The following is a 17,500-nucleotide window of genomic DNA, read 5'->3' as shown; positions in this document are numbered from 1 at the left end:
ATGTAGGTGTGTCTGGTGTGTTCTTCGAGTGGATCGCAAGCTACCTTCATGAAAGATCCCAATATGTTACTGTTAACGGTGTACGATCAAAGCTACAACAAATTGATATCGGTGTTCCACAAGGTTCTTTACTGGGTCCCAGACTCTTCACAATATATGTCAACGATTTACCGAACTCGTCCGAAACTGGGTGCATTCATATGTTTGCAGACGACACCACAATTTATTACCTTGGGAAAGGAGTCGAAGAAATCATTGATGCGTTAAATTTAATATTAAACGACTTCAAAGTGTGGTGCTGTAAAAATCACCTGACTGTTCACACTGGTAAGACCGTGGCAATGTTAATTTCCAGTCAAGTCTTTGTCGGACCAATGAGACCCCTAATGTTCGGAAACTCTCACATTTACTTCACCACCAAATCTACTTGCTTGGGTGTTGAAATTGATTATAAACTGAACTGGAAACCGCAAGTTAAAGCCCTGCACTACAAGTTTGGAGGAAAGCTAAAATTCCTTAAAAAGCTCAAAGCCCTACCATCAGGTGTACTAGAAGAAATATATTTTAAAGGGATTGTCCCAAGCATCACATACTGCATTGCTATTTGGGGGTCCTGTTCACCATCTACATTTAATGAATTGGAACATTTACATTTGAAAGCAGCCAAACTAATCCATAAACTGCCCAGCGAAACTCCTGACTCTGACGTCCTTGACCTAGTTAAATGGAAATCATTAGGCTATATTTACAAACGTAGACTCGCTTCTATAATGTATCAAGTACATTATAATAGTTTACCTGATCAACTTACTGCCCTTTTCACAAAACGCAACATTGATAGTAATTATAATCTAAGGCGTATTAATGACTTTCCGCATGTACGGTGTAACAGTGACCTTGGTAGAAATAGTGCAAGGTACAGAGGGCCCATTGTCTGGAATTTGCTGCCTAAAGCCATCAAGGATGCTTCCTCTCTACAGCTTTTTAAACAAAAACTTAGACAGGCCTCAAGGACATTAGATCGCATTCAATTCGAAAAGGAGGCCTGTGTGATAACATCAAAGCAAACGGATTTTTTATACTTTTAAGTCCTTGAAATTTCTTTACTTTTTCCTTAGAATTGTTCATATATTTAAGTAGTTCCTTTTTAGTTCCTGGCAGGTCCACACCAGCCTTTGGGTTGCCACAAACCGACCTGCCTTAACAAAAATTATATGTATGTATGTATGTATGTATGTATGTATGTAACGAGAAAATACTGATTTAAGTCCATCGTATTCTTCAGAGAAATAACGCCAATTAGATGAAAGTCGAAATGCACGATCAAGCATAGTTTTTAATAACCCACGTTTGTAACGATCATCTACATGGCTCTTGTAATGTAGTAAAAGGCCCGTATTTGTAGGTTTGACGTACACCCTGGTCACAACATGTGTACGTTTGTTGAGCAGCTGGGTGGCCAAAAAAGGGAGCATACTGTTACTCTCCGTCTCCATGGTAAACGTAATAGAGGGATAGCACTGGTTTAAAATGTCGAGGAAATTGTCTGCTGATGCTTTGTTCGGCATAATGGTCAATGTGTCATCAACAAATCTCTTGTAGTACGTGGGCATCTTGCCTTCACGCTCCAGGGTTTCTTCGATGCTGCACATAAAAGCGTTGGCTAACAGAGGACCAAGGGGCGAGCCCATAGCAACTCCGTCGATCTGTTCATATAGCCGGCCGTTAAACGTGAAAAGTTGGTCCTTAGTTGCCGCTCTAAGAAGATCGACAAGATCCAGCTTATTGAGATTAAGATGGTATGTTTCATTAAACCAATTATTAATGAAAGCCTTATCGGCAAGTAGTTGTATGGTCTTCTCCCAGGGTACGTTGGTAAATAATGAAGAAACATCATAGGAAACCAGAATATCTCCACTGTTAATAACCATTTCGTGGATCTCCTTCACGAGCTCAAAGGTGTCGCTTATCATATACTGATTTGTGGCGAGAGGTTTTAGTTTGTCATTTAGCCATTTGGCGAGGGCGAAATTGTAGGTCTGTGTGGCTGACAGAATAGGTCGCATAGCTAACTCTCTCGTGTGTTTTGGGCAAACCATAAAGATGGGCCAGCCTGGTACCTAATGGACGGACAGACTCTGCAATTGCAGTGGGTAGAATTCGGCGAACAAGTGATTCTAGCTCCTTCTCCTTTTGCAATAGGGGGTGATAGTGTTTCGGTGGTCTACCTCCACGCTTTGGTCTCTAAGGCTCTACTATCCTAAATTTAGTGGCATTGTTTATGGATGCGTCTGCAAGTAACCGTAGGTATTCATCCTTGTCGAAGACCACGACGCCAGATCCCTTGTCAGGTTTTGTTACGACTATGTCCTCTCACCTCTTCAATTGATGAATAGCTTTCAGGAGTGTTTGTGGAGGTTTAGGGCCTTTTCAGTGAATATAATTCAGCGGCACCGAGCGTAGAGGCTGCAAGGTCACGAAATTCTTTACCATGGAGACGGAGAGTAACAGCATGCTCCCTTTTTTGGCCACCCAGCTGCTCAACAAATGTACACATGTTGAGACCAAGGTGTACGTCAAACCTACAAATACGGGCCTTTTACTACATTACAAGAGCCATGTAGATGATCGTTACAAACGTGGGCTATTAAAAACTATGCTTGATCGTGCATTTCGACTTTCATCGAATTGGCGTTATTTCGCTGAAGAATGCGATGGACTTAAATCAGTATTTTCTCGTTTGAAATATCCTGATAACCTAGTCAATTGTACCATTTCACGGTTTGTTGCCGCCAAAGTATCTGATCAACTAGTTTCCTTACCTGCTGTCAGCGATCGATCGGACCCCATTCGCGTTGTCCTACCGTATAAGGATCAGGCATTCGCTGATATTGTTCGTGCCCAACTTAAAGATCTAAGTCATAGGATCCAGACGATCTTACAACTGGTATTTGTTAGCCAGAAGATTGGTCGAGACCTCAAATTGCGAGAAGCTAAGCCGCCGATTGTGAACCAACAGTGCTTTGTTTACAAATTTCAATGTGACCTGTGCGATGCAGGTTATGTTGGTTTCACACGCCGTCATCTACACCAACGTATTGAAGAACATAAAAGCTCCTCTTCGTCAATTGGCAAACATTTTCGCGACAAACACTCTTTGACTCCAAAGGATCTTACAAAGAACTTTAGCACCTTAATGAACAGCACGAACAAATTTGACTGTCTCGTCTATGAGATGTTTTTTATTCACAAGCTAAGACCAGCTCTCAATGTACAGTCTGATTAACTCCGTGCTAAGGTTTTTAATTAGCTTTTTACTAGCACTTTCTTTGTAGTTTTATTGTTTGTTTACACCTGCAAACAATTTTTTATATTTCGTACGTGTATATATACATATATTTACTGTATTTTATTCCATTCAATTGACAATGACCGAAGCACGGTCGAAACGTCGTGTTTTACCGTTCATTTCTATCGTCAAAAGTCTGATCGCAACTTAAATTGTAAGACGTGAAATATTTGGGTGGGGAAAAAAAAGTAAAGTAAAAAAGTCGTCCGTCTTATGAACACTATAATACAATTTGTGATATACATTTTGACGTAAAATGAGTAACTTTATATTGTTGCTAAATATTTTGATTAACGCCATCTTCCTACATTGTACGAAACACTCCAACTGATACAGTAGTGAACGGTCATTTATAGCGGAACTACTCAAATAAGATTAAGAATAATCTTTCAAGAAAAGTTGGATAAATTTTTATCCACCGAAGTCAACGTCAGTCGTATTCTTGAGCCAGTTTTTGTTTATCGAACGGCAAGTATATAATACCCCTTTTCTATAGAACCTGTATCTGTAGAACCTGTATTACTCTTAATCTATCACCCTGCCATTCAGGTCCGACGATATAATTTACTGGTGTGAGCCGGCTAATCTCGCCTTGCTAATGAGCGCGCATTCAAATGAGGCGAGATTGTTCTTGATTGAGAGCCGTAGTATTTTTTGTATGCCAATTTATTTAAACTAAATAAATCTTAGTTAATTGGCAACTCTTAATATTGTTGTCATGAGTCTGACAAAAGGGTTTCTTTTATTTTAACTGTGGTGTGACATGTCACACCTGTCACGTGACCCACTATCAACCAATGGGCTGTAAACTTAGTCCAGAGAGCCACATGGTATAGTTGCTGTAGATTTCTTTCAGCCGTCATTCTTGCTTGGATTTTCATCACCAAATCAATTAAGCGTTTGCAGTGAAAGTTTTGACAAACAAAAGGTTTTTAATGCTACTGTGCCATCTAATACATTTAAGGTAAAGGCTGTCAGTGCTGTGCGAGTTTAACAACATTGAGATTTAAGATCTTAAGTCTGAACGGGTCAAAATCACTTGGTCGGCGTCTAAGGAAGTTTACTGACAACAATGACTAATAATCACGGCAAAAAGTGAAATGGTTGATAAACCTTATTCTTCACTAAGTTACAGATTAGTTACGAGCAGATAGTTTTTTTGATAGAGTACTAAGGCGTTTAATCTCAGTCACCAGTTTTGCTCATTAAAGGCTGCAAGGGAGAAAGCTTGTTTAGTTTTTTTTAAAGTTACTACTGCCGCTATCGTAAATGGGCCCGCCATTTTCGAACAATCGGACCAATGCTTAATTTTTTAATGTAACTATTCAAATTTTCACAGCCATTTGAACTTAAAGACTTACACAACAATTGCAAAACTGCATGAATTGCCAAAATAAAAGAACACGTCATAACACTTTATCAGATTACATTTACATTTCTCTGCGATATCTATCCATTGACTCCATACCATCTTTAGTCTTCAACGTACATGCACAATCATCACCTCAGCACCTCCCACGTCATCTTGAAAAAAGAATTTAAAAAGTGTTAATTGATAGGTGATAATAATCATATTGAGATCTCATTAGAGTAATGACTGCCATAATACCTACCCCATCCCTAGGAAAAGATCGAGAAGAGGAAGAATGATAAAAAAAAAATGGATAAAAGTTATTCTTCACAAGAGAAACCAGTCTTGAGCTCCGACCTTTTGATTATCTAAGAGATTATATTCTAGTTGACTTGTACTATTATTTCATGGCCTCCTATCATCTTAATTTCTGACTGGGATTCTGTCCCAGTATTTCACAATTACATTTAAATTACCAAACCCAGGTCTTAAAAAAAAAAGGGTCTTAAAAAATGTCACTATTAAAGTTCATTTATTTAGAGGAAGAGATAATTGTCTATAAACCTGAGAAAGGCTCAACTGGATCAATTCAACAATTATTTCATTATAAAAAGAGTAGTTACTCCATGCCGCTTTCATTAATCAAAGCAATGCACGAATGACAAGAAACCATTTGTTGATGGGGTCATGTTTAGGAAATCTCTCGTAATTTCCTTGTATTTATAACAAACAGACAAAATAAAACACCAGTGGTATTCTAAGATTTCTTTCAGCAATTTTTACCTTGGTTATTATTCCATTTGATTTTGTGAGTTTTCCTGCTCTACAGAATTGCCGTACAGGGTGAAATCTCTCCCAGGTACAGCCAGGTCCACCGATCACTAACCACCCAGACGGCCCTACGTAGAAAGCTGAAATTTCAAAGTTGCGTGCCCGTGATGGCCTTTGATGCGACAGGGTTTTATAGTTATCGCGTTCTTAAGATCAGTCCATGGTGATTGAGGAGATTTTTTTGAGAAAACCAGTTCATATAAGTCGTCCTTCTGGCATTGAACGTTGTATACATAACTTCTGCTCCATTCGTGTAAAGCACTACACAAGCCTAAGGTCGCAAGAAAATTATCTGTTATCTACATACTAAATGGAGTAACAAAATAGTCGCACAATAGCGCTTTATACTATTACTAAAAATAGATTTTGTTACGTGATAACCTATGAGACCCCCCGCACAGACTCAGATAAGCATTACGACCAGCTGAAGGAAATTTATGAGCGAGAGCTGTAAAATTAGAACAAAACGACGGATAATTTCGTCAAAAACTTACTTAGCGTTCTAAAAGGAAGCGGCATAGTTGGTACCAAACACTGTTGGGGTGAGTGTAAGACAGACTCAAGATATGCAGATAAATGGCCAAAATCACTCAAAGAGTGAAAGGAATCGGGGAAGAAAGTATTCATTCCTTTCCCAAAACCTTCGCGAGACATGGCAAAGTGCAAGCGTTGGCTAGTGGCTTGTTCGCGTGAATTTTTTACAGAGAAAAACATAACAAGAAACACTTAAGTTATATTTTTGCTCTTCGCTGGCCCGGCGAAAAAAGTCCAACAGCCGAATTTCCCGATCCACTGAAGGGAAATCTAAGACCAGTGAGTAAGTTGAGCACATACTCCTAAGAGAAAAGCACCGAAAGAAAGAGAAAATCCAGCGTCAAAGAAACAGAAATTATTCAATGACAACTGCACAAACATTAACTACATAAACTGGCATCTAATAAAAACACAACCAGTACTGAGCGAAATAGACAAAAATCCGGCTCTCATATCTTACAAAGAGGGCGATCGCTCAAAGACATACTCGCGAGGGCCAAACTTTGAATAGGCTATTCTAGCCATTCTAAACACGCGCTGGGGAGTCGTGTAGGCCGGTCAACCCCTTTTTTACATTGTTTACATCAGAATTTTCTTGAAGAACTTTAGCAGCAAATCATTTTCCATGATCGATTGCCGGATCAAGGGTGTGATAATTCCCGCATCTCACACAGTCTCTCACTCGCTGTACAAGATGTTTTCGTTTACCGCTTAATTTTAAGCCCCTATATTTTAGCTGGTCTATAGTGTATTAGTGTATTCTTCTAGTTCTCTTTCAAATTTGGAGCCCGGAAAGCAGTCCTCTTCGGTCAGAACTGTAAGGGAGTGAAGCGAACTACCCATCATTTCCCTTGTAGCTCTCAAAGTACTGGAGTTTGTTTGTCTAAAATTTCTTGCGTCAATAGTATAAAGCGCTATTAGAGAATTAAAGAAACTGATGATCAAATCTCATTGTCCGTTTACAAACTTACTTTGGAGGATTCCAACAGTTAATCAATTCTTTGTAACCGTCACATGACAACGGAAAGTCATAACTTCATGTTTAAGAATCATTCTTCTAACACGAGCACTAGCTTAATGCTTTTTTCCAAAACAATACACTGTGAAGGACTAGGAAGTAAGGTAACAAAAGAGAGTAACTCTTTTGCCCTCTGATCTACATTGTTTTGGTTTATATTATCCTTTAGTATTCGAACGTTTGCTGTAAAATGCAAAAGGTGTTTGTTTCCTTGGTTTCTTTCTAAAATAAGTTGCGCCAATCAATTGAGTAAAATTACACTAAGATCAATTTGAAAGGAAGTTTCCATGAAGTTGCAACATCAGCTAAACACTTCGCTAGCTTCTTAGAAATTTAACAGATATGTTTTTCTGAGCAAGTTCTAAGGGGATGCATCAAAATTATATGATAAATTTGAAAACCAAGTTACATTCATCTTAACCCTCTATGGTGTAAATATTTTATGGACTTGCCTCTTGAGGATTAAGCGTTTGCTAACTTTGAATGAGACGGTTTTTGCAGTGACCTTGGAAGGCGGTTGATGTATAGGAAGAAGTCCATAACGCTTTACCGGTCGGTGAGGAAGGAAGTCCACCAATGTATTTGAATATCATCGTCCAACCTTGAAAAATAACATTGACAGTTTAATGAAAATTCCATTTTTCATGCGCAAGATTTGTAAAGGGCTTTTCCGATAAACTGCCTTTTGGAACTGTTTTCACCACTCTCTTACCCCAAATTTTGTCGAAACTGATTTCAGTACATTTAGAACGGGTTTTTGGTTAAAGACGAGCAGAATTGAAGATTAAATGAGACTTACCTGTAGGTTGAAATTTGATATGGATTCTATGAGTCATCAGCCGGGAGTGTAGGAGTTGTACGAGAGAGAGTGTAGCGCATGCGTCAAGTCAGGCTTTAGAGTAGGAGTCTCGCTCCTAGAGCCTCTATTCTAACAGTGGTATACCAGGACGTTTTAAGGAGTGAGATGGCATGAGATAATGACCTCAATGACATAAAAGATACTAGGGAGGGGTACAATACAAGGATAAACACAGGGAGGGCGTACAACTCCTACACTATCGGCTGATGACTCATAGATTCCATATCAAACTTCAGCTTACGGGTAAGTCTCGTTTAATCTTCAATTCTATTTGGTCATCAGCCATGGGTCGTTACGGAGTGGTACGAGATTTAGAGCTGTCATTGAGGTATAGCTAATCAAGAGATAGACACAGGAAAAAAATAGAACATTAATGTTTATTACCTCAAACAGATACCAATGATGTTAATTTTAAGATAACAAGAAAATTGTGGTGCAAACACTAATCTGTGAAAGAGACTGTCGTCCAATAGCTACAAAGTCCCTTGAAAATTTCTGCGATGGCATGCAAGATGGAAAAAACCGACGATGAAAGAAAGAAAATTGTGGTGCAAGCACTAATCTGTGAAAGAGACTGTCGTCCAATAGCTACAAAGTCCTTTGAAAATTTCTACGATGGTATGCAAGATGGAAAAAACCGACGATGAAAAATCTAAACTGAGAGATACTAAAGTACCAGCAATGTCTTCATCAATGCCAACTATGGCAATTCTAATGCCAACTATGGCAATGATCTAAGGCAATTCAGAACCGATAGTGTGCTCGCGAAGAAAACTGGAATCAGTGTACCTCCCCCAGATTCTGATAACTGTTTCTCCCGTTTAACTACTATGTATTTTCTCGTAAATTAGTTGAGAGAATTTGGTATTACATCAGAATAACATCTGTGTAATAAGCTCTTCTGCTCTCACAACGTGTTTGCTGAAAACATAGTGATGGCGGGCCGATTTGTCTCAAGACGCTCCGCGCTGCTAGTGCTCATTTTAACACTTATTTCAACTTCGGATCCTTCTAAGTCATCCGCAGATCTACCTAACAGTTATTGGTCGCTATGCAAAGTGCTGAGTCTGGACAGGGAGTGTTATTCAAGGTTTACTATGAGAAAAGCAACTCTACGTTACTCAAGGTTTATTATGACGAATTCAGTGCAACGGTATTGTAGTACGGAGGTCGTTCCACCAATGCTCAAAGTTGAGTCTAGACTATGCTTACTCGACGCGACGCTGGTGGCCTCGTATCTCCATATTTGCGAGAATCCTGGCCCAGAAACAAGATTTGTTAATGGCGAAGCGGGGAACTTATCAAATATTCCTGTCGTAACTTCGGACCGCTTGAATTATTTAAGACCCTTCAATAGACTGACTGCTCGCAGCCTTGTTAGCATTCCTATTGTCAATGAACAATACCGATGTGCCAGGAGGCATTTACGGCTCTGCTGCCTAAATGCTAGATCTATTAAAAACAAATCGGCCGATTTTGTTTGTTACGCATCTTCAACTGGTGCTGATATTTTTGCCATCACCGAATCATGGTTGTCCGAAAGGGATATAGCTCATAAAACGGAGATTACGCTACCTGGATACAAATTGCTTGAACATCAGAGAGTTGGTAGAACAGGTGGAGGGATTGCATTGTCATTGAATGAAGCCATCGATGTGCGAAAAGTGGACAGTGGTGAAGGCAGGTCGCTCGAGTTTGGTGAATGGCTTCTGAAACATGGGTCTAGCAAACTAAGGGTGATTGTAATCTACCGAATTCCCTACTCTGCCGCCCTTCCTGTCTCCACAAGCGTGTTTTTGGACGAGTTCCTGGCCTATTTGGAATCCGTTATTATGTCCCCTGAGCCGTTGTTCATCACTGGCGATTTTAATATTAATGTGAATGTTCCCAATGATTCAGACGCCGCTCGTTTCCTGGAAATGCTGACCTCGATGGGCCTCGAGCAGCACGTCGACAAGCCTACGGACATTTTTGGACATACGCTGGTTCTGATTATAACTCGATGCTCGGACCCTTTGCTCTATGCTAAGCCTATAGCTGATTATTTGTTGTCTGGTCATATTACTGTATTACTGTTCTATGATATCTTGAGTTGGGAAAACCACCCCCGAAAGTAAAGCAAGTGTCCAACAGAAAAATCAAGGACATTGAGAGGGAATAGCTACAGGTTGATAAATTGTCTTCGAGGTCTGCCAAAACAGTCCGGATACCCTTGATGAACTCGTTAACAGCTATAACACGACTCTAGCTCATGCTCTTGATCGGCATGCACCATTGCGTACAAAATTGATACACTCTAGGCCATTAGTTCCCTGGTTCCACGAGGAAATCAAGGCAGCAAGGCGGGAGAAACAGAAGGCTGAGAAGAAGTGGCGACGAACTGGCTCTAGGGAGAATATGCTGGGTACAAAGCAAAAGAGAACAATGCGAATGCTTTGATGAATGAAGCTCGACGTAAATTCTATCATAATTTCATCCAGGATAATATCAGCAGTCAGCGCCACCTATTTTTGGCAGCGAAGAAGCTACTCAACCAGGAGGATAACACAGCGGTGTATCCACCCCTGGACGATAAAATTAACTTGGCAAATCAACTGGGAACTTTATTTATTCAGAAAATTGAAGCCATTGGTTCCAATCTCGACAACATGGCGCAAGAGCTACCAGCACTCCCCGACGACTACGCTCCAGAATCACCTGCCCACCTCAGCAAATTTAGCCCTCTTACGGAAGAGAAGGTTCGCAAGCTCATCAATAGCAGTACCAATAAAAGCTGCAATCTAGACCCTATGCCAACATCCCTAGTGATAGATTGCATTGACGTGCTTCTACTGATCATAACGAAAATAATCAATTTATCTCTTGAGTCTGGGCTATTCGCTGATGACTGGAAGTGTGCGCTTGTCCTTCCCCTGCTGAAGAAGTCTGGGCTAGACCCTCTATACAAAAATTACAGACCTGTCAGCAACCTGCAGTATGTTTCAAAGCTGACTGAAAGGATGGTGTACGAGCAGATACACACCCATATGATGACTCATTCACTATATCCTGAGTTTCAGTCTGCATATCGTAAAAATCATAGTACGGAATCGGCTCTTGTTAGAGTCACGAACGATATTCTCATGAAAATGAACACTCAAGAAGTCACCTTGCTGGTCATGCTCGATCTCAGCGTCGCTTTCGATACGGTTAATCATAACATCCTCCTTACTCGTTTGAATGAGTAGCTTGAGATATGCGGATTGGCGTTGGAATGGTTCAGGTCGTATCTGACGAAAAGAGGCCAGCGAGTCTCCATCGACGGATCTCTTTCAGTGCGCTTTAGCCTGGAATGTGGTGTCCCACAAGGGTCATGTCTGGGCCCCCTGCTCTTTCTAATCTATGCAACCACGCTATTCAGAGTGGTTGAAGATCAACTTCCACACGTGCATTCCTATGCCGACGACACAGATTTATCTGAGTTTCAAACCTATCAGTAACACATCCCAGGAAGATGCAATCCGTGCGATGGAATGTTGTATCGAGAAGATCAGGCGCTGGCTGATCCATGATAGACTCCTTGTTAATGACGACAAGACTGAGTTTATTATTATTGGAACACGCCAGCAACTTAACAAACTACAGGCTATGAATATTAAGGTAGGTGGTTCAGAGATAAAATCTAGCCACCAAGCTAAGAACCTTGGCAGCTGGCTTGATCCAAACCTGAATATGCGCCACCATAGTACTAATGTATGTAAGGCGGGCTTTTTCTACTTGCATAATATTAGATGCATTAAGAAGTATTTATCGAGAGACAGCTTACTCACTCTGATACATGCATTCATCACGAGTAGGTTAGATTACTGTAATGCTTTATTGTATGGCCTTCCCAAAGAGCAAATAGCTAGGTTACAACGCGTGCAAAATGCTGCCGCAAGACTAATTATGGATATCGGGAGGTATTCTCACATTACTCCAGCATGCTATGTGTTACACTGGTTACTAGTACTATCGCGTATACACTTTAAGATCCTACTATTAGCTTTTAAAGCCATCCATGGCCTCGCAACAGCATACATTAGCAATCTTTTAGTTATCAAACGCAAGTCCTTGGACAATCTTAGATCTAACTCTGGTATTTTATTAAAGCCACCTAGAGGCAAAATGCTGGAAACCCTGGGTAAACGTGCATTTCAGGCAGCTGCACCGCATCTACGGAATGAGCTACCATTGCAGTTACGCAATATTCGATCTATACAAATTTTTAAGAGTTAAAGTGTCTGCAGCGAAATTGCTCAAAATACATAAAGTTTTACCTAAGACAGACGAAACACGATTATGTCAATTTTTGGGGGTTACTAATTAGAAAGCAGTGAGTTGTATCCATCTTTGACCCATATTCTTTACGAATATGTAACATTGTTTACGTTGCATTTACGCGTCTTTACGGAATGCGTTACTTTTCCGTAAAGAAAACGCCATATATTTACGGATCTTTACGCAAATGCTAAAGATACGTAAATTCATCATTTCATGCTGTGATTAAGACTTTTATTTTTAGGCAAACCTTTTAATAGTGGTTAAATTATGAATCCTATATAGCCAATTTAACAGGAATATGTAAATATTTTTAATTAGATGAGATTTTAATATTTAGAAATATCAATTGCAAAGCGCTATTGATCTGTTATTGTAAATAGCGCAATATGAGAAATAAACTATTATTATTAACTATAAGAAATATGTGCATCTCTTGTGAATACATACAACGAGATGAAAATATAACGAGCGAAAATATAACTACACCAGACCCGTGAAACTCTATTATTTCTGCGCCAACGTCCTTAAAATCTCTTGTCCAAAATTAAACTAAGGGTCGGAGGGCTTTTATCAAAAACGCTGGAAAGTCCTCTCATTTGACCATCCTGCAGACAGCATAATGTCCTTAATGTTTATGTTATTATCTGCAAGGTGGGAGGACGATGCGGCTCTTGTACCGTGACCTTTAAACCTGGATGTATCAATCCCTGCAGAGGATAACACCGACTTTCACCATCTGGAGATAATGTCCTTCCTGACAGGGCCATGTGGCTTTACACGACTTTAAAGCAATTGCTTACTGTTCTTTCTAAAGGGAGTCGTTTCTTTTAGATACTCTTCCAGATGGGAGATAATACACAACTTCTTATCCGTTGGATAAGCAACAAACGAATGGGGTGGAAAATGGGTCCTTACACGAGTTTTGTTTCACTTTGTCTGTAATCTGGAAGATGCCTTTGTCAATTGTCAGCTCCACGTTGTCAGTGTTCAAGTACTTGATTGTCTGACATCTCTGTCTACTTAAAAGGCTCAGAAGAAATGTCAGCTTTAATGTGACTTTCTTTAAGTTGAGTTCTGAGGTTGGAGGTCTTCCACGAAAATCAATTAAATACAATATTTAAGTCCCAGATCGATTTCTACCGAGTTAGCGCAGGACGAAGCTCAAACAGTCCTTTCATAAACCGTCGGACAATAGGTAATTGTCCAAATGGAATAGAGGAATGGATGTTGAGTTGCAAAATGTATGACAACATACTTCTAGCCGTATTCATAGCGCTGTAAGAAAAGCCCTTCTCGTACAGCATAGACAAATAATCCAAGGTCAGGGATAAGGGTGGGGAAAAGACATCGATGGATTTTTGTTTACAAAATTCCAGCCGCTTCTGGAGATAGGTCTGATATTATGACGTTGTCCCTTCCCGCCAGGATGCAACAATCACGGCAATAGATCTGGATATGAAGCCTAGGACATCAAGTTGTTGCCTGATAGTAAACAGATAAGGAGACTCACTCTTCTGTGCAGTGGATGGTTTTCCTCTGGAAAGGCGGGAAGACTCAGAAGATTCTTGGATGATGGAAGAGTAATTGGTGGAGGAACACGAAGGGACGTCATGATTGGGTACCATGATTGTCTTGGCCACATTGGAACCACCATTATCCTTGTTGCTTTGTCCTGGATGATTTTTTTTTAAACACTCATAGGACACAGCTAAAGGCGAGCAAAACAATAAAAGAGTTATGAGACCATGACAAAGTAAATGCATCAATGTCAGATGCATCTGGGTCTGGTTTGAAGGAGTAGTATATCGGAAATTGTCTGTTTGGCTGGAATGCAAATAGATCAATCTGTGGTTTGAAATTAAGTACATCCAGTGCTTTGCCCAGTAATGTGGGATCAATCATCCATTCAGTATCCTCAGAGCGAAAATCTCTAGATTCCTTGTCAGGTCTACAATTAGAGGAGCCTGGAATATGGGCAGTAGTGAGCCATATTACATTGTGTAACATACAAAATTCCCGTATTTTAACGGCAATTGAGTTACATTTTTTACTGCGACAAGTGCCCATATTATTAATGACAGAGACCGCGGTGGTGTTGTCAACCATGATTTTTAGATGCTTTCCTGAAAATGAACTTTGAAAACATTGTAAAGCAGAAAGGGCTGCCACAAGCTCGAGGTAGTTCATGTGATTTTTAGCCTCAGAAAGTGACCATCTTCCTCCTGTTGAGGTGGTATTCATGACAGCGCCCCAACCCATCAGGGAGGCATCCGAATACAGTGTGATATCTACTGGGGGATGGCAAATGTCTTTATAACTATCATCCAGATTATGTAACCACTACTTCATATCAGCAACTCCTTCCTTGGAGACAGACATCAGGGCATCAAAACCGCCTTTTAATTTTTTAAGAGTAGACTACACATCAATATTTAGAGTAGACATGTATATTTATAAAGGATAGCCCTTTCAGTGTAGTAAACACTGGCATCAACGGGAGTCCTGTTATCCACCCATCCCACCCCAGGGGAGGACATCCATCACGCAGTAATCTCGTGCGTGGGAAATTAACGTCTCCTGCCCCTAACCCTGCAAGAGACAGGACCTCCATTTATTCGTCCCTATCCGAGAAGACTAGAATATCTAGCCATTTCCTGGTATTATAGAGAGGTAGCATATTCTTCTCAATTATTTTAACACCCTGAGTGTTGGTCCGGCCGGGGCTCCAGCCTGCGACCTCCCGCGCAACAGTCCAGCGCTCTATCCATTCAGCTAAACGAGAGGCGGTTTATAAACAAGTTTAAACGCTTTAAATTCAGAATAATTCTAACATTACCATCCTTCTTGGGAACAGTAAATATAGGTGAAATGAATTCACCAAGCTGATGGTCACATAAGACAATAACCCCTTCGTCTAGAAGACTGTTAATTTCCTTGTCAACTAGACTCGTGTAATTTCTAGGTATAGAGTTAGGAGGATGTGACACCTGAAAAGGTGGATCAGGAAGAGATTCTATGTCTCTCCCATTTACGATAAAAGGAAGACTTTTTTTTCCTCCTTCAAAGGAATTCACCCTAGCTCTAAAATAAGGGATGAGGTGAGAGACCACGAAAGGGGAGAACTCATTTACCTTGGATTTGATGTTATTCAACTCTTGGTGAATATCTTCTTGTGTTGGAAACGGTTTTGCTGTTGGTTTGACTTTAGGGAGGGATATGATGTCCCCCCTATGTTTACCAAAAAAGGTTTACTTTGATTTCTATGGAAATGGTTTCGTCTGAATTGGCTGTTACTGTGGCTCTTTGATTTGTTTGCTCCCTTTTCTGTTATCAACAGTTATGGAGGTCATTAATTTATTAGTTGTCTTAAGCTCCTGTAGTGGTTTGGAATGATCCTCGCCAAATAAGAACTTTCCAGGCTTGAGAGTTCTTGAACAAGCCTATTTGAACTATTGTTTGCGGTAAGGTCATATTGCATCTCTTCGTTTAAAAGAAAGTTCCTTGTGCACATGACCAATCAAGGCAACAGAATCAACTAGCCTGGGAATAAGAGTTTTATTGTCAGGAAACGTCTTCTTCTCCCTATGAGTGAGAAGGTCATTCACAGTGACAATAATAGCACTCGACACCTTTACTAAAGTGTCCTGTAACACTGATGTTCTGATGTCTGACCTCTTAGAGTTTGCATGAAGTTTGGTCCAAATCTCTGAGTTAACTTTAGGCACAAACAATTCATTGCAATTACTTGGTACTTTGTACTTCTGTAGTATCTCTTTACGTTTTTCAACGGTATATTCAGTCTGAAACTTGTCGTTAACAAGTTTCGAGAGTTTATCGGACACTGGCGGTCCTGTGTCGTCGGATGAGCTTAATGAGGTGGTAATTTGGGACAATAAGTCATCATTGTTTACCTCCTCATCTTCTGAACAGAAATCCTGTTGGCTGTCATCACCCAATAATCTAAGCGAAGCATCATCTGGAGTCTTCGTTTTTGCTTCCTCTGAAGCAGAATCCCTTCGATTCTTTCTTCTGAAGCGCTATCTGTTACTTCTGTTGAAGTAGACGTAAGTGCTTTCTCTGAAGCATTGATGGGAGCGACGTGATTTACCTGCATCACGCTTCGCTCAGTTGACTTACGTTTTTTCGCTACTAGGTTGCGAAGCATATAATTTGAGGAAGTTAGGTTCTCCTACATAGCACTTCGAACCGAAAGAAGACTTTAGGAGACATTGCCTTCCTCCTCTAGATTAGCAGAATCCGTTGGGATGTTCTGCTCAGAGTCGTTATCGTTGCCAGTGGCGGTCATATTTTTCTGAATGAAAATGGCGGGAAAAAACAAGAGCGAGAAACTGTAGTTCAGGGCTAAATTTCTACTTAGCTCTTCGAGGAAATGTGATGTTAGACAATATCCTAATGACTTGGTGATTTGCTGTTTCCTATCGATCGCGTTCAGAGGGAATTTAGATGATAAACTCTAAATAAATTAAATACACAACCTTCCTTTGACACAAGGTCTACACAACTGACTTGATGCATGCGCTACACTCTCTCTCGTACCACTCCTGACCCATGGCTGATGACGAAATAGAATCAGCTATTTAGAAGGATCCCGTATCTTTGCATTGATTTCAAGATAGCGAAAGATAAATTGATCAGACAAGGACATTTACAATTTGAATTTTGGTTGAGTCCGAGAGCCTTCTAACTTATTTGGAAACTACTCATAAGCTTTATTCAGTCTAATGTACCTCCTCCATTACTTTTCTGATCACAGTACACCGGGAATAGATCTTGTTCATGATTGGAAATTTTGTGAGACTCCAGTAAGCTTTGGGGCTTCAGAACAGTTCTGGGGCAGAATGACTAAAAAAAAAAACAGTACATAAAACGCTTTTAAGAATCGCTGCGCATGGTTAGCTCAATTGGGAGAGCGCCGGACTGCTGTGCGGGAGGTCGAGAGTTCAATACCGGCCGGACCAACACTCAGGGTCTTAAAATTAACTGAGAAGAATATGCTTCCTTTCTTTAACATCAAGAAATGGTTAGATATTCTAGTCTTCTCGGATAGGGACGAATAAATGGAGGTCCCGTCTCCTGCAGGGTTAGGGGCAGGAGACGTTAATTTCCCACGCACGAGATTACTGTGTGATGGATGTCCTCCCCTGGGGTGGGTTGGGTGGGTAACAGGACCCCCGTTGATACCAGTGTTTACTACACTGAAGGGGCTATCCTGTATAAATATAGATGTCTGTCTGT

At 40.4% G+C, this 17,500-nt stretch overlaps 2 protein-coding genes and 1 pseudogene across 2 annotated transcripts; 1 reads left to right on the top strand and 2 right to left on the bottom strand.

Moving 5' to 3' along the window:
* Positions 1–668: 668 nt before the first annotated feature.
* On the bottom strand, positions 669–2,066 carry LOC148742766 (uncharacterized). The gene is made up of 2 exons (XM_088748488.1): positions 1,260–2,066; positions 669–716 (listed from the first exon to the last, which is right to left on the bottom strand). Exons 1-2 carry the CDS (start codon positions 2,064–2,066, stop codon positions 669–671), a joined length of 855 nt encoding a protein of 284 aa, XP_088604614.1.
* Positions 1,900–3,671, top strand: LOC148742765 (uncharacterized). The gene has a single exon (XM_088759565.1). It carries the CDS (start codon positions 2,492–2,494, stop codon positions 3,284–3,286), a length of 795 nt encoding a protein of 264 aa, XP_088615691.1. The 5' UTR covers positions 1,900–2,491; the 3' UTR covers positions 3,287–3,671.
* Positions 3,672–4,646: 975 nt separating this feature from the next.
* The window catches only part of LOC148742764 (uncharacterized), a 15,042-nt pseudogene continuing 2,188 nt past the window's right edge, over positions 4,647–17,500 (bottom strand).

The sequence above is a fragment of the Stylophora pistillata genome, chromosome 1 (assembly GCF_964205215.1).
Source record: "Stylophora pistillata chromosome 1, jaStyPist1.2, whole genome shotgun sequence".
In the NCBI taxonomy this organism is placed as follows: domain Eukaryota; kingdom Metazoa; phylum Cnidaria; class Anthozoa; order Scleractinia; family Pocilloporidae; genus Stylophora; species Stylophora pistillata.
The sequence above is the reverse complement of the archived record's forward strand: the minus strand, read 5'-3'. Positions and strand labels throughout refer to the sequence as shown.

Coding starts and splice junctions, on each gene's coding strand:
- LOC148742766 (XM_088748488.1), bottom strand. CDS start 2,066: ATGCGACCTATTCTGTCAGCCACACAGACCTACAATTTCGCCCTCGCC. Junction 717..1,259: donor AATACGATGGACTTAAATCA/GTATTTTCTCGT, acceptor CCATTTAACTAG/GTCAAGGACGTCAGAGTCAG.
- LOC148742765 (XM_088759565.1), top strand. CDS start 2,492: ATGGAGACGGAGAGTAACAGCATGCTCCCTTTTTTGGCCACCCAGCTG.